The sequence below is a fragment of the Manacus vitellinus genome, unplaced genomic scaffold (genome assembly GCF_001715985.3).
Source record: "Manacus vitellinus isolate BGI_N305 unplaced genomic scaffold, ASM171598v3 scaffold_0_pilon, whole genome shotgun sequence".
Lineage (NCBI taxonomy): Eukaryota > Metazoa > Chordata > Aves > Passeriformes > Pipridae > Manacus > Manacus vitellinus.
Genome location: NW_021938789.1, coordinates 19,954,434 through 19,980,367, shown reverse-complemented (window position 1 = coordinate 19,980,367; position 25,934 = coordinate 19,954,434). Strand labels below are relative to the sequence as shown.

The 25,934-nt window shown below is 37.0% G+C and overlaps 1 protein-coding gene across 3 annotated transcripts in view; it reads left to right on the top strand.

Moving 5' to 3' along the window:
* Window positions 1–25,934, top strand: part of GABRG1 (gamma-aminobutyric acid type A receptor gamma1 subunit) — a 54,096-nt gene that overhangs the window by 424 nt on the left and 27,738 nt on the right. For all 3 annotated transcript variants that reach the window (XR_003915746.1, XM_029959408.1, XM_029959410.1), the window contains exons 2-3: window positions 17,335–17,484; window positions 25,254–25,321. Coding sequence is in view for 2 of the 3 variants with exons in the window: in XM_029959408.1 (XP_029815268.1) it covers window positions 17,335–17,484; window positions 25,254–25,321 (218 nt within the window). In the remaining variant the exon portion in view is untranslated. The remainder of the gene's footprint in view (window positions 1–17,334; window positions 17,485–25,253; window positions 25,322–25,934) is intronic.

The window sequence follows — 25,934 nt, the reverse complement described above, 5'->3', positions numbered from 1 at the left end:
GAGCCGGCACCGGCAAAGTAAAAGTTCAGCCGCATCTCACTTGTTCGCTGGGCTGGCTGGTGAGTCCAGGCTCGGCTCTGTGCTGGAAAAGGCGCGTCCCCGCCATGCCGGGGGGGCGGCGGGGCCGTGCCGTGCCGTGCCGGGGGCGGCCCGGGGCAGCGGGCGGGGGGAGCCCCCCGCCTGGAGCGCAGCGAGCTCCGTGCAGCGGTGCCATCCCGTGCCCGCCGGGGATGCGGGGACATGGGGCGGGAGCGCGCCCCGCGAGGGACCGCGGCGCTGCCCGCGCCTTCCGCGGGGGGTGCGGGGACACTGCTCCCGGCGAGGGCACCTTCTCGGTGTGCTGGCCGCGCAGCGGACATCCCGCACGGCACCGCCTCCTGCCTCTGCACCTCTCGGGGGTGCGATCGGGCTCACGCGTGGGATGGGGCAAGGGCAGCTGCTCAAGTCCCAGAACTTGGAAACGTACATTTTAAGGGAGTTAGAATATTGAGCTGAAGGGCTCTGAAGAAACAACAGTTTGGTACAGCTATGTACATGTCTTATTAGTACCCATAACAAGTTAACGAAAAGGAATCTGATCATTCAACTCCATTAATCATTCAGAACTAATGGGAACCATTCCACAGGTTACACTCTCATAAAAATCACAAAGCAGCACTGAAAGGGTATTTGACTGTTGGCCAGTGTTTTTTTCTTTTTAACGATAGACCAAATTATCATTCTAAGAGGATATAGAAATGTGTAGTGTAAAGGCTGGAGGGAAAAAAAAAGAAAAAAAAGGGAAAAATATCCATTAAACATTTTTTAAAGTCTATCAGACTCTAGACCACTTCTCCACACTGAATGATGATTTATCAGTCTGTATGTTGATCTCATGACATCTCTCATCCTCAGAAGGCTGTTGTGTTATCCTAGTTAAAACCACCACTTATTGTGCTTTATTTATCTGTATCTTAAAATCTTGGTATATTATGGAAATATTTTTCAAAGGCACTGATGAAAATTATACCAGTGCAGCTGTGCATCTTCAAGATGTTTCTTAATGATCGTAGTGTACCTCAGGTATGAAAGAAATTATCAAGTGGTTTCAGAGAAAAGAATATGCATGCTAATTTATCAGTTCAATGACTTAGTTACAAAGGAGGAGGACTAGCTAAAAAAAATTATTTTTCTTTGTTTGTCAAAGTGTGGTTTGGATTACAGGACTAGGTTATGTCTGTATGCATCTCATTAACATTAGTATTTATACATAAGTTGATAAGAAGTCTTCAGTGAGAAAAAGAGGTAACATTAGTATTTATAAATAAGTTGATAAGAACTCTTCAGTGAGGAAAAGATAACTTACATGCATTATTTTATTCTGTATTACAGGACATCTCAAATAAAATTGAACCTTTGGTATAAATATCCATGTATTTTAATCAACTATTTTCAGCCTTGCTTTTCATTCAGAGACTACATGGAAAAATGGTGTTTGAAAGATTTATCTTCCCCCCCTCTTTTTTTGTTTTAAGTGACAACAAATGGATATGTTTTGCAGATCATTATTCTCTGGCGTGTAATGCGTGTCAACTCAGGATGTTTGCAGAGACCTCTGGTGCCCTTTAACAGTCTGCCACAAAGTAGGATGGAAATACTATTTTTCTGCTTCTTTGAATGCCTCTCTGTAGTTTCAGCCCAAGACTTTCCTTGAAGTTCAAACTAAAACTATTACAGTAGTAATGCTTTTCTCAAGAATAGACCAGGTTGCACCAGTTCTGACTGTTTTTCTAAAAACATCTTGCAGGAGCCAGCCCACCTTTTCAACACATACTTTTAAAAGATTGCAAATTGCAGTGATTTTAGTACGCGTTTATACACAAAGTTCTTTGTGCTGAGTGTGAGTAAAGTTATTTCAGCTGTTATGAATGGAGCTAAAGCCTAAGCAAGGACACTGGAACTTGAGCTCAACCAAGAGTTTATGATTTTACGGTGCTGCCCCAAAAGCTATAGTGTGACATTACACCAAATTTCCCTCACCAAAGGGAACTCTGTAAAACAATTGCTTATGCCCAGTTCTTCACCTGTAGCACAAACAGACCAGAAAGGCCAATGCACTTGCTGTAACTTCATGAGTTATTATTTTGAAGGACTACTTTTGTCAATAGTAGACATCTCTTCTGTAGCAGAAATTGGTCTGTGAGCCTTTCTATAAGGGAAAGAGTAGTTACCCAGCAGTCACTGCAGTTCTAAATGTTCGACAAAACCATTATTCTTGTTGAACTCAAATAAACAGATAATTCATAGGCAGAGCATAAGAGCTGACAGTATAATTATTTCTTTAGTTCCAACCATACAGGTGCAGCATAACAGTAACATTTCTTCTAATTTATACTGTTTTAAATAGTATGTGCTGGTCAGCATGCCTAACAGTATATTGTAACCTTAACTTTATTTTGGCCATATCTTCCCTTTAGTTTTGTGATCTGATGTTCTAAAAGAAATTACAAATGCTCTGCTGAAACGCAACTGTCAGCACTGTCAGAAGTTACAAATGTCAACTAATATTTTCTTTTCTATTTCAAAGTATCTATTAGGAAAATATACAATACAGCCTACATTTTCTTCTCACATAAATTCCTGGATCAGAGTTAAACTTGTCATAACAACATTGGTTTCTTAGTGCTTGATAATAGTGATTTACCATTTCATTTGAATGTCTGTGATGTTTATTCATTATTATCCTCACTTTTATGTGCTTTGCTCATGATGTGACAGTGAAGAACTTGTTATTAAGCAGCCCCAGTGGTTTAAAATATAGTTTATTTTATTAAAAGTTTGTTAATAATTTCTTTTGTTAGTATAAAGTTTAAAGAGACATAAATATTGAGAAATATTGAGAAATTCTTTGCACATAATCTTCTTTCAAGGTTTCAAGGAAACCTTCCAACTATGTCATTCCATTAAAAAAAAAAAAGCTGTTAGCAAACTGAGCCACATTTTCAATTACTTTTAACTTTCTTTTTGTTAAATATGCCTAATGCTACAAAGAACACCTTTGCTACCTATTCAAGCCTTTCTGAGCTGGACAGAAAAGGCTACAGGTGAGCACTTGTTGACCTTGTTCAACTTTTTTTTCTGAATATGTAAGTCTGTCTACAGAGTTGATTACAAGGGAATTGGGGTAATATGTGTTTTTTCTTTGAAGCTGCAGAGGAATTGCAATAGTCTTGGTCAAATAGAACACCTAGTTTCTATGACCAGTAAGTGAGACCACTTATACGGACTAGGCATATTCATTGATTGAAAGTGACTTGCTTTGGTTTAGGCTATCATATATATAAACTAAAAATGTCATGTATGTCGTACTCACAGAAAACCAAAGGTAAGCATCTCAAGGCCCATTGTTGTTGTACCATTTATGAGAGAAGAGTACTAGCACATTTTTAATTACCTGCATAACCCTTTCTTGCATGGCATACTAAATTGATCGTGTACTTGAGCAAAATAATGCTATTGCTTATTTGGTAAAGAGGATCAGAGACAACTGCTAATTATAAATGACTGTAATAAACTGTCAGGAACCTTTCAAAGGATTGTGGATGACAATGACACTAACTTTTATTTCTTAACATTTTCTCTGAATGGTAATAATTTGTACAGAGTAATTTAGATGCAATTGAATTAATCTGGAGATGACACATGAGTCCTGATTTTGCATTTTCACACATGCAAACATTTTTAATAAGACTAAAAATAGTGTGGTGAGTTCAATGGCCTACAGGCCTATGTAAAAACTTGATTCTATATATCTAAGATTAAAACGGTAAATCATTCACCAACACTGAACTAATAGAGGTAACTAGAGAGACTAGAAAGATCATCAGTGGTTCATCAGTACAGAACTTATTTCAAAGAAGAGGGAAATCTCAGTGATATGGCAAAGATGGAAATAGTTTCTAAAATATACTTTAATTGGTAGATGTTCCAGTCAATAGGATCTGTTAAGACAATCCAGTCTTATATGAGAATAAACAAAACTGGAGAATTTACCCTGGCTTCTGTATCAGGTTTGCTCCTTCAGTATAACTGTTCTAAGCCCCTGCATAAAGACAGCATGAGGAGGAATCCAGTGAAGTATTGTACAGTATTTCTAGACTGAGGTTTCTCTGGCTTCCAGCCAGTGGATCTCTTGCTTTCTTCTGCTCGCAAAAAAAGCTTGAGCTTTTTTCCCAGTGCCACCTGCTACAGTTGGCTCAGCCGCTGGATCCCTTGTCCATCTCTTTGTGGGGAAATCCAGGTCTCAGTTGACACTTCTGGTTCTACAGGGTAGCATCAGGGTGCAGACCAACGGCTGCAGCTGCTCTTCATGAGCATAATCTGCATCCATCTGCTCTTCAACAGGGAAACCAGTCATGAAAGCTCATCCTGCATGCCTCTGTCTAGTTTTGCCTTGACAAGAACTCAGAGCAGTGCAAGTGAATCCTGAAAATTCTTAAAGGAATTAGCATTTTGGTCAGAAAACATCCTGGTGCCTTTCTTTTTCCAGCCTAGTCTTTGATAATGTGTTGTAGAAACCTCCTCACCTCTTGGAGATGGGAAGCTGCAGTGCAGTTAAATGCCTAGCAGTTGTTGCAGGATGAATGATCTAATCCAAAATGAAAGTTCTACACAAATATGTCACAACTGGAGACACTCTATGCAGAATGGAAATTTCCACTGAATTGGATTTACCCATACTACAGTCAAATTAACTACTGTTCTTCGAACAACTATTTGAAGTTTATACCTGGTATATGCAGTTCAAGAGGCAACTTGATGGCTGCTTACATTTTCCTCTCAGATAAGTAAACTGAGCTACTTACATTTCTTCAGAAAATTTTGAATTATTTCCTTAACCATTTGGTAAACCCTTTCCATTTTTCTTTGAAAAGCATACTTAAAAATGGGTAGATTATATAATTATTAGCCTCATTAATGGCAGATACACACAGAATATTGGTTCACTACTGCTACTTCATACTGCTCAAATACTCTGTCGCAGGATTAGCTTCAGTATGGCTCAGGTGTTCTCTTTGCTTTCTACCTTGATCCTCAAATCCTCTTCTGTGTCACTGCATTAATCTCTGGTAAGGTGTGAATGGCTAATTCTGCATTTCTGAATTTATGTACGATCATTTTTATTTGTTTTCAGGAAGACAGACATAGTGAATAGGAAAAATCTGAGGTAACATGAGATATATGCCCTTTGGATTAAATTATTTGAGGTTTCAAATAGATTGTTAGTCCTTTCATTTAATATGGTTTTCTTCTTGTTTAAGACAGTGTATCATGACGAATTCTTATTGTTATTAATATAATATTATTGTCCAATTTATCTTTCAGAATAAAGTTCAACCAGATGGAATTTATATTAGGAAAAAGTTGTAGCATTAAGTGTTCATTTAGGTGGTTAACTTTCACTATAAGTCACGACAATTTTAATTTTCATTGTCCAATGCCGTGTTTATATGACAGAATAAATTATGCAGATGTTTTTAAAAATAAAGTGCCCTCATTTTTTTCTCTGGAAAAGAACAGTACTTCATCTCATGACCATACAGCCATTGAATATGTACTGGATTCTATCTGACCTGGTGCAGGTGAGCTATGGACCTGCACCTTAGGTTCTTGCTTTGCCAATGAGGGCCATCCAACTGCAGGTTATGCCTGGCAAAGCACAACTCTGCTAACCATAAATTTTAGTCACCATCTAACAAAAAGTATAATACATATGTTTTATGTTTAGTACATAATAAATTACATCAGAGAAGACATAATTTTGTTTAGAGAGAGAGAGAGACACAGCAAGCTTTTTATTGCATGGTTTAGATATTTCCATTAGTCCTTACACAGTATATTCACCTTTTTGAACAATTATTCATTAACTTAATTGGCCTTTGGATTAGTCCATAATTGTCTGATAATAGTTACACTAAAATTTCGGTAGAAGCCATTCACTGTGTTTCTCATAGGGACATGTTGCCTAGTTATTGTAGTTGTATGTTTTTTTCTGTGATTTCAAGCCATATTTACTTATATGACACAATTATGGTGCACAATTCAATGCAAGTCTTTGGTTCTGTTGTTACTTCAGTCCAAACACATTTCTATGCCTCCTGTGGGAGGAGGCTGGTACCTGCTCACATGTGTATCAGAAGTTGGAACTATTTCATATAAGCTTGTTTTTGTGAAGTGCTGTAGTAGATTTCTTGTTACCTGAAGATTTTGCAGAAAATATGCAGTGAATTGTGTTAGAACAATGTTCACATGGATATGTTGAAATATCATCAGCTTAAATGACTGAAAATGCCTTATAAAGGAGAGCTCATTTGATATATTCATTGAGATGCTGGTGATATTTTAAGTAGAATCTAACAAAGTTGACTTTGCAATTTGGTGAATGTTATAATGACTGTGGGATGGCATTTAATTAGGCTAACTGCTTTTTATTGAGGTTATGGTTCTCAGCATTCATTTATCATACATTTGTTTTAAGGCTAGTTTCACTATGGAAAGCGTTTCTTGGATCAAGGCACTTAGCCCATCAACAGTGTATCAGTTCATTTTGAACTTGATGACAATTAACCTTTCATCAGTCAAGTGTAGATAGAGATCTGCAGCCTCACGGATGGTGTGCTGCTATGTGGCACATGGATTTATGTGTGTCTGTTGTGTGAAGATTGTAGTCTGAAGCTCCCAGGAGATCTGATACTGCTGTGGTTAGTACATGTTTCACATATCCAGAGAGGTGATGCCTTTTAATCACCATGTCCTTCCTCAGCAATTTGGTGGTATTTTGACCTTTATTTAGTATTGTTTGTCCCTCTTCAGTTATATCTACTTGGGCTTTATAATTTTCCATGGTTATTCTCTTCTGTTCTCCAAGTCTTCATTCATCCCCTGGTAGTTGGTCTCGATAAACAATGGACTATGTCCATTTACATTTTAATGATTTGATTACATAGTGTGGCCAAAACCCAAAAAGAAGATAAAACTTACCAACCAAAAAAATAAGACTTATCAGCTTACATTTACAGGTTTCATTCAAATCCAGCTGAAATAAATCTCCCTAAGAATTTTAGCAGTCTTAGACTTCAGTTTCAGTCAAGGTAGTACAGGTTATGCTAAAGCCTGCTTTATCTTCCTAATAGGTTGTATTTTTGTTGCATGCAATAGATGGAAGGCTTTACTTAGAAGACATTTTGTAGAGGAAGATGAATATATATTTGTCTACAAATTCTACAGTAACAAAAAGCTCTTGATCTCTACGATTAAAATATATTTGGCATAAGGGCCCCTACTAAATTTTCAGCTAACATTAAAAATGTTTGGAATAGAGAAAAGGAAGATCCTACTTACTGAAAATAATGGGTACTTTCAAGTACTTCCTTAGGCAAAGGGCTGCTTTAAGAAATTTTATTTCTGATTTTCTCAGAAAAAAAGGAAGAGGTGTACTTACTCTATAAGTATAGGTGTTACGGTCAATAATATAATCAGCTGTTGTGAGCCAAAATGAGGGGGAGTGTTGATCTGCTGGAGGTTGTGAAGGCTCTGCAGAGGGAAAGGCTGTACCTATGGGCCAAGGCCAATGGTATGAGGTTCAACAAGGCCAAGTGCTGGGTCATGACAACCCCAGGCAGTGCTGCAGGCTGGGGACAGCGTGGCTAGTGAAAAGGACCTGGGGGTGCTGGTTAATGGACAGCTGAACATGAGCCAACAGTGTGCCCAGGTGGCTAAGAAGGCCAAAGGCATCCTTGCTTGTATCAGAAATAGCGTTGCCAGCAGGAGCAGGGCAGTGAATATTCCCCTGTACTTGGCACTAGTAAGGCCACAGCTTGAGTGCTGTGTCCAGTTCTGGGCCCCTCAGTACAACAAAGACATCGAGGTGCTGGACTGAATCCAGAGAAGGGCAATGGAGCTGTGAAGAATCCAGAGAGTAAGTCTTAAAAGGAGTGGCTGAGGGTGTTGGGGTTGTTTAGTCTGGAGAAAAGGATGCTCAGGGGCGATCTTATTGCTCTCTACAATTACCTAAAAGGAGGTTATAAAGGTTATAAAGGTGGGGGTCAGTCTCTTCTCCAAGGCAGCTAGAGATAGGACAAGAAGAAATGGTCTCAAGCTGCACCAGGGCAGGTTCAGACCGGATATCAGAAAGAACTTCTTCACTGAAAGGGTTTTCAGGCATTGAAATGGGCTTCCTAGGGAGGTGATGGAATTGCCATCCCTGGAGGTGTTCAAGAGACGACTGGATGTGGCATTTAGTGTTGTGGTCTAGTTAACAAGGTGGTGATCTGTCAAAGGTTGGACTCAGTGATCCCAGAGGTCTTTTCCAATCTAAATGGTTCTGTGATTCAGTGAAAACAAATCATACATCATGTTCTGCACGTTTGTAATCAGAACATGGAATAATCGGTGCAAGAAAAGAGAAGTGAGAAGTGTATTGTATTTCCTCATTTGTCTGGGTTGGAACAAGAACTGCTCAGAACATCAGGAATAAAGGTATTAGCATAATGTTTCCTGAAAACAATTTATTTTTTTCTATGTTGAAAGATTGTTTTTTTTACCAAGCTTACGTTTGTAGCCAGGGCTGCTGTTTAAGAGGAGGAGGAGAGACTGGGTAATGGATTGATGGGAACATTATAAGATTACTAAAGGTAAAGTGCTAAAGTCCTGCACCTGGGTGGCAAGTCCCCATCAACAGGACTGGAGCTAGCTAGCTGGGGAGTAGCTCTTCCAAAAGGATCTCAAGTTCCTAATGGAGAGCATGGAACCTTGGCAGCAAAAGAGGCCCAGCAGCTTCCTGGGCTGTAGAACCAGATGCCCATTCAGGAGGTTAAGAGAAGTGATTGTCTCCCTCTGGTCAACACTTGTGAAACCGCATTGAGATACTGCATCCAGCTTTGGGTTTAAGCTGGAGGGAGCTCACTAGAGGGCTACTGAGCTGGTCAATCAGGAGCACCTGCCCATGGGGAGAAGGCTGATCTGACTGGAGAAGAGATGGCTCTGTGGGAACCCAACATCAGCCCCCAGCAGTTATGGAGAGATGATCAAGAAAACAGAGGTAGGCACTTCCTAGTAGTGCATGGTAAGAGTATGAGAAACAATGGTGATGAATTACAACAGCAACTTGTAATTCCCAACTGAGTATAAACAAAAAAATTCACTGGGAGAATAATTAAACAGTGGAACAAGCTGTCCAGTGAGGTTTTGGGATGTCTGTCCATGGAATTTTCAAAGACTAAGCTGGATTAGGCTGTAAGCATCCTGGTCTGAATTCAGTGGCCCTCCTTTGACTAGCAGTAAACTTTCCAAGATCCCTTCTAAATTGTATATGGAGATTAATAATTTCTGTAGAAAACAAAGGAATCATCTTAGAGTTGTTTTTTAAATTTATTTTGTGGGTTTTTTCCCCCTTGTTTCTTTTTTTAGCATTGTTTACTACCTTACTTGTGCGAATTTCATACTCTCTGTTGTATAGCACAAAGGTTGTAGAAACAGGTCTCTCCTTCAGGTCTACAAAACTGGGAAGAATATTTTATATGATCACATATGGAGGTAAAGAGTTCTTTTAATTAAGACGGTCAAAGTAACATTGCTATACTATTCAAGCTGAATATGTTTGAGAATGCAACAGCTCCAAACTGATGCCGAGAATTACCCTGTACTTGGATAGAGAGATGTGAGAAAAATTGTCAATTGATTTCTGGACTGCAAGTTGATAAGAGTAGAGGCAGCAGTTATACTGGTCTGACCTTGTCAATATTTGGATGAACTTTCAAAGAGAAAAAATAAACTTTGTATTAGATGAGAAGACTGACGGATAAAGAATATCTGTGATGCTTTGAGTCCTTATGGTATTTTTTTGTGATCTGTAAAAACCATTTGAATTAGTAATATCTGACTAGTGTAATTTCAAATAGTATGCAGCATTATATGAAAATTGACTTGGAGAAGAACAATTTGTGTGGATCTCAGAACAAAATTGTTCTTCTGGAAGATATCTTTAATAATATCTGTTGTTCTTAATGTTAAAAATTCACATTTCAATAAATATTTTTTGCAGATTGTACCTTTATTAAGTGTTTAGAGTTAAGACTAGTTGCATTGTTCAGTAATTTTGGATGTTTTTACTATATTAGTATCACAGAGATGTTGAAGATTTTATAAGACATGATAATTCTTTTAAGTGAAGGTCTTGCTAGGACTAAAATTAATTCTACTGAAGTTATTACATGTGAGAAAATGTTTCATATCTTTCAGGGATATGCTTCAAAGCTGTAATGACTCAAAAGATCTTGATCATCTGATGCTTGTGATATGTATTAAGATATCACAAGTTTTATAGTCTAAACACTCAAATACATAGGCAAAACTTTTTGTTTCAGGGAAGGAACAGCAGGGTTACATGTCTTTATTCTGTTAGTGCTATGCTTGTTCATTTTTTTACGACAGAGCTTTAGTTATTTAATACTAAGTAAACTTCCTTACATAGTTTATACTTCTAATCTAAAGTTCTAATGTTTCTTTCTGTGTACGAATGTCTAATATTTTTTCTGCACTTTTCCCTGATAATTAAGGTCCATATTCATCCCTTCAGTAAAAACTCAGAAAGAAGAAAGGAAAGAGGAAACAGGGCAAGAAATTATAAATAGCCAAACATATATGACTTTAGAGAAGATGAAGAGCACAAGGCACTATGTGTATTCAGAAGAATCAACCTAACAGTATGTAGTAGGTGTACTGGAAAAAAAGACGTAGGGAATAAGTGAAACATACTTCAATGGGAGAGTGAAATACAATTTGACACACAAAAGAATATGCTAAAATCTGGCAAGGCAGAAGGAGTGGGAAATAGATTGATGAAAGCAATCTGAGATGGAATGGATGAGGGAAAAGAGATTTTTGTCAAGAGAATGTCTAAACTAGTTTTAGAAGGATGAAGATGAAGGAACACAACATCAGTGACTCTATATCCCACAGGATTAGGAAGAACAAGTAATGCTTTTTGGAGATGTATTTTCAGTAGCTGTATTTCTTTGCTTGCAGTTATGTTTATTTTCCCAGAAATTTTCTGTGACACATAAAGCATATGAGTGAAGATGCTGATGATGAAATGCAAAAGAGAATTTGTTTCCACAGAAGGTTAATAGGACTGATGAGTATGAAGTCAGCCATGAAGTTTGAAAGATAAATCTTGACAGATGTTTAAACCATGCACTACTGACAGCTAGCAGTGATAGTGAGCTTTCAAGAAAATCTTCTGTAGAAAAATGTAATTGTGCTCTGTTCCAGCAGTCATGACTATGCAGTCCTGTCTATTGTTGCTACTGAAAAGAAGTAATATTTGTGTATGTACAGGAGTCCCAATCCTTTCTCAGCTTCTAAGGATATTACGAGTCTATCTGAGGCCCTTGTTTTATCTTAGGAAGATCCAAGAAAATATGCAAATGTGTAATTTAAATTGCTGACGTGAGAGTAATTACTCATTTCTACCATGGTGAAGTTGCATTTTGTTCTCTATTAAAGGAAGTTTCCCCTGTTTCAGGCACTTCTTAAACTTATCATCCTTCTAGAGTTCAAATTTTCATCTACACTTGTTCCCATGCCTTGGTTGTTCACATGACACATGCCTAAGTACTTACATTTCTACCTTCTGAATTAGTCATCAGCAGCCTCTCTACAAACGTCTGACTCTGGACATTGGGGTGTCAGTGACCATGTTTAGCTTTTTAGCTTTAGGTCTTCTTTCATGTGTGGAATTTGGCTAGGTCAGACAACCTCTGACCCCTTATTGATGGGGCTGTGAAATATACTTCTTTACCACATACAGACATATAATGTTTGGTGTTTTACAGTAAGCTAGTGCCTGCTTAGATGTCTGATTTGTTGGAACACTTCACTGGGAAACTTCTCTGTCGTGACTGACTTATTAGGAAGCCCTGTCTGGTTTAAATGTGCTATTTTGACAAACCTCTGAAGCAGTACTGTTGCTAACAACGTAATCTCCCATGTTTACACTTTAAGAAACCTTACCATTTTCTCTGAAAGTTGAGAGAAATTGCTTGTTTGTTTATTAAGTAATGGAAAATAAAAGTTAAATTGTATTATACTTAGACAAAGGACATCTATATAATATACTGAGAAGCACAGCCAGTGAATAATAGCTGTCTTAAGGTATGTTTCATCATCTAGCTAAGTATCACTTTGCCCTACCCCTGTATTGGTAAAACTCCTGAAGCAACTGAAGACCCTCAGCTAAATGAAGTAACACAACTAATCTTACTGTTTTCATTAACGTACATAAGGTGACTAGGAAAAAGGTATATTCCTTCCACATCTTGTAGCATAGAAATTATCTGAAACATTGACTTTTCTTCTTATTTATTTATTAAATGATTATCAGAATATTCCTTGTACGGAAGGATTTTTTTATCTCCAAATAGACAAGGCCACTGTGCAGGTTGTCTGAACCTCACGGGTACCAAGGGCTTGATTGATTTGCTTGTGTGCAGACATGAAGCATCAGTGGAGATACCTCATATTCCTTGCCAAGTCTCTGCTGCTCTAGAAGTCTACGGGCTCCCTGTAAATCAACTCAGCTTGGAGGACTGGATACCTTGTGTGTGTTTGATGGGAACAGGAGCCTAGGAATGGGCAACTAAATTGGTGCTTAGCCATGTTTAAATACTCCCACTTATCCTATATGTGTACTTCTGTGTGTAATACTTAGACATGCATGATGTAAATAGCAGTAGGAACACTTTTACTGTATCAATTTTTTTCCCAATTCATTACATAACTTGACAGATGTTAATTGCAACTCAAAGCTCATCTGATTGGTTTTTCTCATATTTAAAGGAGAACAAAGACCTATGACATTAATGTCTGAAAATGAGCATGTTGCCTGATGTTGAAAAGACTTATTTAGTCATTAGTCACTTGTGCTCAGGGATTTATTAGTCATGGTAATGTCTCCAATTAGTTGAAGGACAGAGAGCATAATTGGGGCACTTTTTGCCTAATTACTGTTAACTGTGTACATGCAGTTTACTGTTGAGTTTATGAGACTAGCTGAAGTGTTACGCCAACAAGCATCTTAAGAGGTGAGGTCTCTTTCTTATTTATAAAATCATTAAATTCAGGATTAGCACCTGCAGTAATAGATGTAAAGTAGTGCTGTGCCATGAACAGGAACGTTTTAACGTTTGATGTTGTATTTTTGTTCTAAGTCCCAGTCTCTCCAGACATTCTGAAAAAGAGCTACTGTCTGAACTTTGTTGGAAAAAATATATTTTATAGTAAATGGAGAAAAGATCAAGCATTATCTTCTGTGTATAGTGAAATAACCTTTAGATGAACTTGGAAAGGAAAAGAATTCCTCTTTAATTTAGTTTGCCTTTCTTCCTGAGGTTGTGAGAGAGAGGGGAAAGCGCTACTGTTACAGTGAGAATTGAGTTAATTGACATTAATCTTCATAGGTTTGTTGGATTTATTTTAATGGCAAAGAAGTAAAAAGGTGCTCAGCCAAAGTTAACTGCTGCTAAATAATTGAATGGTATACCTCAATTTTACATTTTCTTTTCTGCTTTGAAATGAAGTTTGCTGCCTTCTGTCTTTCCTTCTATCCCATTCCAAACCCTGGAGAAAGAGCTGGAGATACACAGTAACTTGGTAAAAGAGTAACAGTTTTGAATCCTCTTGTCTTCCAAAGTGAACGTTTCTTTAAAGAACATGGTCAAGCAAGCTTGATTAGATGCTGGTAACACCATCTCAACTGAGCTGCTCACTGTGTACAAGGGACTTCTATCTTTGAAACAGACTAATTCAAATCTCTTTAGCATGACAAAGACTGGTAATTCTGGACATTGCTGGAATGTCCTGTTGCCTTCATGTCACTAGGTGGTCTTTTTGGGGAACTTTGTGCAACTCCCCCCAGAACACCTGGACTGAGAATTCAAATTGACGGGTGGTGTGCTTTGCTTCCCTGGAGGGCATACAGAAGACTTTCTCTGTGATTGGGTCACTTCCTTTTTCCAGCCTGCATTGTTCCTTCTTACCACAGTCCTGTTGTTGCACACTGGTGGCTATGGCTTAGGAGTCAAAGATGAAAAACCCAGTAGGATAGAAATAGACATAGTGAGAATAGCTGTTCTACCATGTAGAACAGCAGTAATCCAGTTCCTCCGCATTTGGTTATATTATCATCTGATCTGTGATGGTCTCTTTGCTGGTTTATCTAATGGATTAGTGAGTCACAAGCTCTTGTTAGCCTTGTGTATTAGTATGGAAGTCTACTGTATTTCTTTTCTAGTGGGTGGCACTTTTTTCAGTGTACAATATTTTCTAGATAAAATCACATAGTTCCATGTAAATAGTCGGAAATGCACATTTCAAGCCAAAACTTGTCAGACACTAAGTAAATAAGGTTGCTTCTAATAAAAGTGTCTTCTTAAATGGATTTATTTACTAGTGTCTAGAAAAACTCTCAGATGCTGGGATGGAATTTTTCCCTCTCCCTCTGGAATTGCATTAATAGCTTTCTAAGCTGTTGCTGTATACCTATTTGCCGTTCAGAGTTTTAAAATTGGAGGAGGACCAGAGGGCCTCGAATCAAGCAAGACAGAAAGTGAAAATTTGAAATGGATTTGTATTTACATTTCTTTTCTTGTCAATTTTAAAATTTATTCAAATATAGTAAATTGTGGAAAAGAGATAAGTGGAGATTAGGTTGCTGAGAGAGATTGTGCAGCTTCTATCCTTGGAGGTCTGCAAAACCCAACCTGTTCAAGCCATGAGCGAATTACTCTGACCTCAGAGCCAGCCCTGCTTTGAGTAGGAGTCTGGACTAGAGACACATCTCATGATCCTTTTCCCACTTGAGTTGTCCTGGGAATCTATAAATAAAATTAAGAACTCTTCAAAAGGTCAAGATGTTCAAGGAACTGTGAGTGGAGGTGTTGTGGATGTAACTCCTGTTGGCTTTTCTTAGTAGTGACATGATTTGTACTTTTCATTTTGGCTAAATCTCTGCTATTCTTAATAACATTGTGTAAAGAACATTAAATCAGGACAAAATAGTGTCACAATCACTTCAAATTCTCTGCGAATAACTGGGCTGATCCAGTGAGTCAGGTGCCCTGGATCTGTACAGAGCTCTGGTTTTTTCACTGTACTTTCTGCTGTTTATGGGATGGAGGACAAAAAGAGGAAGAAGAAAAAGGTCAGTTTTGCAGTGGGTATGTAGAGAGCTACTTATAAATTAACTTTTACTCCTCATCATCTTAATGCCCCTGGGAAAAGGCCGGGATTGCCTCTCTACTCTGAGCAACTGTAATCCAATTTGTATAGTAATTAGATGCCAAAAAATTGCAAGTAGACCATAAATAGATACATTAAAAAAAGCTGTGTGGTAACAAAACATGAAAGAGATGGCAATAGGTAGCTTTGAGGGAAAAAAAGTGTACATTTACAAACCTTAGCTTCCTACTTCTTTTAGTGCTCCCATTAGTGGGATCCTGCTAATGGGAAATGTTAAATATTTAATATCTGACATTTCTGTAATGTCTATGTAGTGCAGTAAAGATTAAGTATTTTATAGTGCATTTCAATTTAAAAGTATGAAAGTTCTTTTCAGACTGTTACAGGGAAGCTGTCATATTACTTTCAGCTTTAACAGACTCTTTCAACTTGTTTGCAGCAAGCTAGGTATGAAAGCCCGGATATCAAAACAGTTCATCCTCTGGGAACCTGTTGAGTTGGGGCACTGTTGACTTGAAGTTTCTGTCGCACTTCCTAAATTAAACAGGCATGCCAAAGCCACCAAGCAGTTTGCACAGCCATGATAGCTGTGATTTTCAGTGAGACTTGCTAGTGTTATCCAAGAGCTGATGCAAGGCCTTGCGGTTACAGACCAGTTTGAAGCATTCCCACAAAGGACTGCAGTAGAAACCAGGCTTGCCTACTCTTTCTCTGTCCTTTACTGACTTTTTCTGTCTGTTTTTCACATGGAACATACTAGAGGTTTTCTTTCCTGTGGGAAATTTACTGAAAAATACCAGCCTTAGTTTTGAGGGCAGAATATGTCTATGTAACTTAGAAGCCCCTTAAATTCCTTTCTATAATAAAGTAGTTACATTTTTAGTTTTGGTGTACAATAGAAATTGGCACAAGGATAGTAATTTAATTTCTTCCTTTTACTGGAATATTGTACTTATGTTAGCATTGGATCTGATTTATAGGGATTGCATATGTTCTGCAATTGCTAGCCAGTGCCCATTTGTGAAGATAGGTTGTGCGACTGTCAGAGTTACTGCTATCAATCTGATGCACTTTGCTTGACCTCTAGCCCATAGCAGTTCCTTGAAATAAAGTAGATGAGTAATACAGATTGCAGTTTTTAGCACTGGAGGAATACTGAAGTACATACTCATTTGATTGAAATGGAAAGAAAACTACTTCCAGGCGTTCTTTGACCTTTTGATGATATCTGAGTGAATTTTCAGATGTAACCAAGGTATTGCAATTCTTTTTTAATGACTTAGTAATTAGCAATATATTGCTGCTTATCTAATTAAAAGATAGGTGATAAATGAATGTGTGTTTTCCTTATACATTTGTTTCCTCTTGATAAAATTGGTAGCTAACAAATGGTCTTAAAATGGTGTGCCATTCCTTTCAGTTAACTGTACCATATATACATGCAGATATGTAGTTGACACATGACTGCAGCTTCTGCTAATGTTTAGTCAAAGCACATGGATGTAATGTTTGTTTGCTTTCTTAAAATGTGAATGGAGTTGAATAATTATACAAGTCTTATTTTTTTATATCATAGTTAGAAGAGAGACTAACTACTAGGAAAGAGATTCTCTTAATGCTCTTGACACCGAGATCTATTATGATTAAGCGTCTCTTAGAAATACTTACCATGACTTGAAAAGTACATGTAGGGAAAAGCTTTGGAATTACACTTTGTGTTTTAAAACAGGAAAAGGCTAAGAGTAAGATGATGCCTACTGTTGCTTTTATGGGTTTGAATCATGGCTTGAGTTTTTCTGTATGGGTGATATGTTAATGCCTCTATTAACATGTTTATTGGCTTAGACTCTCTACCACCATAAAACAAAATGTTGGTATTTTAAATAAGGGCCTACCTTTTTCTGTTGGCACCAGAATGCATTTGGAATTTTATAAAGTACTCTAAATAGTGTTCAATATTTTATTTCTTTCTTCTTCACCTCTTGTGTATTCAGTCTCACTGTTTCTTGTTGTTTTCCCTAATCTTGTTTTTCTTTTTTTTTTTATTCACTCAACATAGAGCTGATAAAGCAGATGATGAAGATGATGAAGATCTAATGGTGAATAAAACATGGGTCCTTGCACCAAAGATTCATGGAGGAGATGTAACTCACATACTGGACTCCTTACTTCAAGGATATGACAATAAGCTTCGGCCAGATATTGGGGGTAAGCTCATAAAATCATTGAGTGTAACAGAAAACGTGAATAGAGATAGTGTGCGTTTCGTCAAAGATGGCAAAAATCCACTTGTTACAATTTCTAAAACTCAAGATAGCAACCAGCAATTAAATGCAATGGTTTTCTGAAACTGATAAAATTAATGTTCTAGGCAAGAGTAGATTTCATGTTCTATTTACCATCTTTTTTTCTTATTGAAAATATTTTGGGGGACAGTGAGCAATCTACAATAGATCGTTGAAAGGCATTTACAATTTGCTTTGTTTAACAAATATCTTCTGACAGAAAGAAATGTAGATATAAATCAGCTCTATGGTTATTTAAAAAATTGATCTTGAATCAGTAGGAGTATATTAAAGAATTATTCCTAGAGTTTTACTGTTACTGTAGAAAAATATAACTCAACCCAGTTCTCTTCTTCCCTTAGCTCAGATTTTTAAAAACTTCATAAGAATCTAAAAATATAAGTTATGACCTTATCTTTTCTAGAGGAATATAGGAAGGAAGATTGCATTGCTATAGATCAAACTTTGCAGCTTGTAGGAAGGTAATTTTGTCTTTCAATAGTCAAACCATCAATTTACATATAACTATTAAGTTTAAATATTTAGAAGAATCTTGTTTTGAAAACATATAAAACATGAAAGCTTGGCAGCTCTTGTCTACAGTATGCATGCTGGATCAAATAAGAAAAGCAATATATTTTCCTTGAGTTTGTTTCCTGAACTGTGAAGGGAGAGGTAGAGGACGTAATTGTTTGTTACATACCTGACATTCCCTACCAAAGTCTGTGAGATGCTTATGTGATAAACAATGCAACTGCTTGTTTCATTCATGTCAGAGGAGAGACGTCATCTCAAACTATGCATTTTCTTTGGAAAGCTTCTGACAAATTGTTTTCTTTCCCAATTTCTTAGTTCTGTTTTATTGTTGACTGTTATCCTGAAGATGTTGAAAAGCAATTTTCTCTCCCCGTCATAATATAATCACATGTAAACCTCATAAAGTTTGTCTTTTTCTTCATGTTCATTTAATTGAATTACTATAAACATTTAGACAACAAGGGAGGTCTTCCAGGATGTTTTTCCTTAAATTCTCAGTGTGAGACAGATGTATAGAATTACTGTTGGGTCTTTTTTCCCTGTTTGATGCGAGAAACAAAATGATTATGAGGGAATAAGCCATGATTCCTTCTAATGATTAGCTGGTAGGTGGGGTTGAAAGGAAAGAGAATTCTTTTTCTCTGTGCTCTCCATAAAACTTAAAAGTAAATGGAGAGGATACAAAGGAAGAGGAGTTTAATCTGACATTTCAAATGGATTTAGATACACTGAGATTACCTCAGCGGGTTGGAGCATGGTGCTGATAACACCAATGTGGGTTTTATCCCTGTATGGGCCACTCACTCAAGAGTTGGACTTGATGATTGTTGTGGGTCCCTTCCAACTCAGAATATTCTGTGATTCCTAGATGGGTATGGAAGAATTTTGATATAATGCTTACCTTTACTTTTCTGGTTATGTACTGAGTCTTGATAGGACAAGAATCCTGCCTTTTTGTGAGTAACTCAGTGTACAGCTTTTTGGATTCAAAATACCAGGTCCTAAAAGAAGAAAGTTCTATCTTCTCTCACATAAATATTCCCTTTGTCTTCTCAATACTTCTATACCAATCTGACCTTTGCTATCTGGGGCCTGCTTCCACCCACTATACTAAAACATAAAGTTCATGCAGAATCAGCCAGAGTGATGAGGAGACATTTGGGAGTATTCACTCTGTTTTCAGGAGAACGAAGGTTAAGATTGATTCTCTTCTGGATGGAGGGTAAGTTGCAGACTTCTGCCACAAAACAGAAATTTTGGATAACATTAGGTGAAATTTCTGACTTCAGATGAAGGTATTGCATTCTGCCCAGTTGTTTGAGAACTGCAGCAGATATGTAGCAGACAGAAAAACAAAACCAGGCTATAATTTGTTCATCTTAGTCTCCTTCAAAGATGTGGATAAAATCTGGTGTCAGATTCAATATCTTCAGAGTGTATGTCAGTACTTGTACAACAAGGTTATTGAACTGGAATTCTCATTATCTTTCAAAGCAATAGTATCCCACTGAATGTTCTTATGATTGAATTACAAAGCCCATTTACAATAACAACATTTTTTGTTTTGAACTTGGACTTTTTGGGTTTGAATCTCAGAGCAGAATTTTGTGTGCTTCCTGATGTTGACACAGAATTTCAGCATCTCAGAGTGAGATAAGGGTTTCATTGTTAAGCATGAAGTTAGTCGAGTGCCATGCTGAAGGAAAGCCAAATGAAAATCAAAACTTTGGAGACAATACTGAAATTTAAGAGGAGGAAACTGTCATTTTCTGTTTGCCTCATTCAAATGTCCTTGAGTTGTAGTGGTTTCTTAACTACTACCCTTTACTATGTTTATTAATCTCACTTGTCTCTAACTCAATTTATGTAGTATGCTTTAAGATGCTTGGAGCATAAAGGTTCTAGCATGGAAGGTCTAGTATTGAAGTACCGTCTGCTCAGTATGAAGTAATAATAGATACCAGATGAAGTCGCCTATCCGTGGTATAAATATTGTTTAATTATGGATGCAACCTTGGTACGTTGATTTATTAATAAAGCAGTACTATTCTCATTGTAACATTACCTTTTGGTTGCCAGATTTTATAGCCACACTGTTTAAACATCAGTTCTGCATCAAAGTAGCTATTATTTTTGAACTTTCCTTTTTAAATTCTAGCCGCACATTGTTCCACCTCCCACATCTTAGGGGCACTGATATATTAATATTATCCTATCAATGCACAGAGCATTTTTTCCAGCAGTGATGTGTGTATGGGTGAAACACAACTGATCAATCTGAAAATTTAATTAAAAATAGGAAATAATCATCACATATCTACAACTTATGTGGAATGTTTCAATCAATAGTTTGAGGCAAGTCATCACTGATAGAATTTTCAAGAATGGTCAGGATAATTGCTCATGGACATACAGAAATTGGATGCCTAGAGAAATCTGGATGGTTGTTACTGCCCTATAAGAAGGACCTGGGTAAGAAATTGCATCTCAGTGCACTAATGTGGAAAGTCCTGTTCTCTGGGATATAAAGAATACATGGACAAAAATTGGACTTTCAAGAGACTAATGGAAGCACTAATTTTGAAAAAAAATAAGAGTAGTAGGATATTCTACTGAAGCAGTGATCTTAGTGTAGCATTGATGAAAGTATGATATAGGCAGAAAACTAATAAACTTGATCAAGTAGGAAAATACCAAGTAAAGATAGAGAGATATGTGTTTTTAGTTGAAGAATATTTTCCAAGAACTGAAGAAAATCAAAATAGAAGAGAAAGATGTAGAAGAGCATATTCAGTGAAATTTAAAGGTACTGGATGTGTGCACTGCATAGAAAATGATGGAAATAATAAAAGTGGTGGGATAGGAGTATTTGCTAAAGATGGGTTTCTTTTGCATGAAAAGGTAAAAAAGTGTGGAGGACAGGGCTCTGCTTTCATCAAAATCACTTTGAAAAATTCTTCAAAGATGCAGCTGGAAGCCTGCTGTAGACACTTGAGGCTGAATTTTCAATATAAATAACCATAAGAGTAGTAATCTTAGATAGCTGGTTGTGAGAATTGTATTATTCCATTAAAAGCTATTACAAATTTAAGGCCTCTGTTATTTCTGAATGTGATAGTCACCTAATTTATTTGCTGACTAACTGCTTTATCACCTAGAGGGGATGCTTCTTTAGGTGATTAATTAGGAGTTTTAGAAAACATGCTCAAAGAAAATAAACCTGGATGAAATTATCAAAAATGGTCTTAGTTAAAATTAAATAGTATGATAAGTATTAATTTAAAAAAAAAGTGATATGTCTTAGACTTTCCTTAGAAAAAGAAGGAATTGTGGTAAACTATGGGAACTGGTTAGTGAATTTAGATGGACTAACATGCTATTTGTTAATGAATTGAACTAATAGATTGGAGTAATGAAAATGGAGCAGTATTAAGCAATAAAAAGTGCAATTTTCTGCACTTTTTCATTGATGATAATAATTTCTGTCAGGAGATGGGTGTTTATAGACTGAGAATAGATGATAAGGAGAGCTTTTAAGTGTAGCAGGCAGAGATATTTCAAATATCAAGAGCTAAAAATTGGGCCTGGCAAAATACAGGCTATAAAAGAGGCCCTTTGGGTGGTAAGGCCAATTACTAAAATGATTTGTCAATAATAGGGGTAGATTTTTATCACTATGATTTCTCTAATAAGAAATAAATATATCTCAACATTTTTAAAACCAGAAGAAGTTTAGTCTAGTGAAAAAAAGGTGTCAAAGCAGGAAATCAGAAAGTGGGTAGGTCTCTCTAGATTGGGTTTACCAAAGAGGTTTCCTATGTGCTTCAGCTATGTTAGGAGCTGGTGAACTATCCCTTGTGGACAACTGCTTCTTGGTGCTCTTCTTTCTCTCTCTCTCCCTCCCTCTTGAATATTCAATCTGTTGTCCTCTCACCTTCTTCCTTTACTCTAGCCTGGGTCATACTGTCTCCGTGTAAATCTTTAAAGTCTGCAAGCCCTTTCTCCCCTTGCTTAGAAGGTTCTGTAAGTTTACAGTGCTGTTTTGCACTTCATATAGGATGTGTTATATCACCTTCTTCCTACTTGTACTGTTTTCAGGGCTGATATAAAATTTTTAAAGTAAAATAAGAAGCATTCATAGTAGAAAAATCTTCTCAAACCATCTTTCGTTGTTAGCTCTTTGTGGAGAGAAAATGAACAATAGTAATTATATGGATGTTAAATTATTATTGAGAACGTATTTTCCTCCAGCATTTGTCATTTGCATTATCACTTCTGGTTCAAGAACACAAGAAGAATGAATTAGTTCTTCTAATTCAGAAGTACTTTGCTCTGTACCATACAGAAGAACTAATGTAACAAAACAGATTATTTCAGTCTTCTTGAATTGTATTCCTTTCGCTGGCTTATTTTGGTAAATTAAAATAATTTCAACAGAGGCAGATTTTCAAACTCTTCACTGGCTCTTAATACCACTAATAATCTCACTCAGAGCAGTATGGAAAAGGAAAAACGAACTCTCACTCATTACAGGAAAGCCCTTGTGGCAGATGAAGTACTGCTTGCTGCAAGCTGGAATTTCATAAAATTGACATAGCCCCCATTAAAAACTGGCTCACTGACAGATCTCAAAATTTAGTTGTTAATAAGGAATATCAGTGGTTGGGCTGCCTATAATGGGGCCTCATAGGAAAGTCTTGATCAAGAATAATGGTATTTCGAATGACTTCTGCAATTCATTTTTGTAGTAAAGTTGGTAGATGACACCAAGGCTGTTGGAAAGGGAGAGGCTGCATCTACAGGGTAATCAACTCCTTCCGAATAACCAGAGATATGAGAATTGAGCGGGGGAAAAAAAAGGAGGTGGAAGGGGAAGAAACCTATGGGTTGGATTTCAAGGTGAGAGATTCTGCATAGTAAATTATTCAGCATTGCTTGAGCAATGAGTCAAAACACCCTTTGATCCATCTCCTTGTTTTCTGGTCTGGCAGTGGGGCTGCTGTTATGTAAACAACAGCAGTTAAATTAAAGGGTGGTAAAATGAAAGAAAAAAAATTATCTGTTTGTGAGGTGTGGTGTATGTTAAATAGATTACATAGTACGTATGAGGGGACACCTCATTGCAGTCTACAGCTTGCTGGTGAGGGGAAGAGGAGAGGAAGGCTCTGATCTCTTCTTTGTGCTGACCAGTGACAGAACCCGAGGGAATGGCCTGAAGTTGTGTCAGGGGAGGTTTAGGTTGGATATTAGGAAAAGGTTCTTCACCCAGAGCTGGAACAGTCTCCCCAGGGAAGTGGTCACAGCACCAAGCCTGAAAGAGTTCAAGATGTCTTGGGACAATACTCTCAGGCACACGGTGATACTCTTGGGGATGGTCCAGTGCAGGGCTAATGGTTGGACTTGGTGATCCTTGTGGGTCACTTCCAACTTGGCATATTCTGTGATTCTGTGATATACACACACACATTATAAACTTTTTACTCTGATATTTCAACTTGTGCATATGAGTTCTTGTGTTTTCCCCCTTCCTTTATGAGCTCTGCAGAAACTAAAAACATTTGCAGCTCAATTACAGAATATTCTGAATTGGAAGGGACCCACAGGGATCATCTCAGGAAGTACTTAGTTTTTTCCCCCAGGAAATAAATTTGTTTCCAGAATCTTTTTAAACTTTCTGTGAAGCATGCTGGGGACAGGATGGTGATCAAGTGACTTTATGCTGTGTGGTCATAAAAAATCCTTTGTGCAGCCTCACTGGTTTGTCTTTCTGTCAGGCTTAGGTTTACACCAGTAACTGGATTTGGAATCGGGAGGAATTTCCTCTCAAGTGATCTTGGCAGATAAAAGGTATCTTAAGATATTTAGGAAGTGTCTTACCTGTCATTCTAACTGGCAAAGATGTCAATGATACCTTCTTTCTTTCTGTGTGTCTGTTCAAGTTTTTAGAGATTTAAAAAACCTTCTTGCTTAACATTTTAGGTTTGTTATTGAGCACTTGGGCGATCTCTAATGGTTTGCAGTATAAAGAAATTAAATCTGATGACCTAGGGTCCCTCTTCTATGAAATCAAAATGCCTTTTTGTTTGTATCTTCCCCTTTTTTCATCTGCAGATGAACAAGATGCTTCATTTTATTGTGTCAAATCGTGAAAGGACCAACAGAGCTCTATTATTAACCCTCTCCTTTCTATTGGGTAGTAGGACATATATCGTTTTGTGTCAACATTCTGGCTCTCCAGTAGAAGCTAGAAAAAAATGCCTGGTAAACTGATGAAGTTAAAATGCATTCTCACCTCTTGTGTTAGAGCCTTTTTTCTGTATAAACCAGTTAGGAGGAAAAAACTGAATTATAAGTGCCTCCTGTACTTCAGATGTGCCTTTCGTGGAAATCACTTAGACTTTGTGTTCTTCTGTAAATGCACAAAATAAGAGAGTATATTCTGTAAGAGAATATATTTTTAAAAGTTCTCTTTTTCTTTATATGCGCAGTGAGAGTCTTTTTAAAGCAAAATAAGTTTGGTAATGTTTAACTTTTAAATGACTGTCACTTGAGGGGCTTTAACTTTGGTACTTGAAATGGTGTATTAACCACGCTGATGAAAGGGCATAAAGTAATACCCTTATATATAAAGTGATATAGCTTCATGAATTGAAGAAATCTGTGGTGAAAAGATATTTTATTTCTGTTACATGTTCTCAGTAGGAATTGATAGAAAGCATTTCATATTGATTCCTTACAGATGATAAACACATTTGCTCCCAGATCTCATGGTTTATTGTATGAACAAATTTTCCAAACATTTTTTTTTCTGTTTATTCATAAATTTTTAAGTTGGAAGACAGTTTTTGGGAGGTTTCATTTGTTTGTTTTTCCTTCCTTTACCTCTTGTATCTATCTTACATTTGTTCACAAAGCATATGTGGGTATTGCATTATGAACTAAAAAATTGAAGTTGATAATTTTAACATTTCATATGAAATAAGGGAGCCAAGTCATATATGATCCTCTAAAGTACTAACAGAGCAAAAATTTAATTATTCTGAAGCTAATAAAAGAATACAGATATGTTGTTGATTTAGTCAAATAGATTACATTACACTAACAATGCACAGAGTTAATTAAATATATTATTATTATGGTTACTGTTTTGTTTAGTGAGAACTACGGTAATTGAAACAGATGTCTATGTAAACAGCATCGGCCCAGTTGACCCAATCAATATGGTAAGTTCTGATTATTGATAGAAAACATCACCTGAATGTTGCTATGGGTTAATATTATGAAATAATTTTAATCTCATTCAAATAAGATTCTTTATTCCTTACTGTGTATTCTTATGCAGTTGGATATGATTGTGGTTATTACTGAAACATGTTTCACCTCTCTATGTGAAATAGTTGTAATTTTAAAAATGTATTTCTTCTTTTAAAAAAATGAGGCCCCACAGAGTATGATGTGTGAGATCCTTGTTTTAGTTTGTGCTGAATATTTCCACTATGTTTGTGTATACCTGGATTGTCTCTGGGCCGGTATAATTTCAGGGAGCTACTCTTTGGAACTTAAGAAAAATAATGGTTGACACAGCAGCTGTGAATAAAACTATTTTCACTGCAGTGATTTGTTGTTTGGGATTTTTTTTCAAATTCATAGAAAGAAAAATTTGAAATTAACTGTTTTGTTGTCCTTTTTCCATTTAATCTTCTGCGTCCTCTTCTCTTTGTGTGTGTGCGTGTGGTGGGTATGTGTGTGGTGTGTGTGTGTGTTAGGTGGGTATGTGTACATGGCTGGTTTCTTCAGAAGTTAAGCAATGAATTCCATCTAGTTTCTGGTAGACCT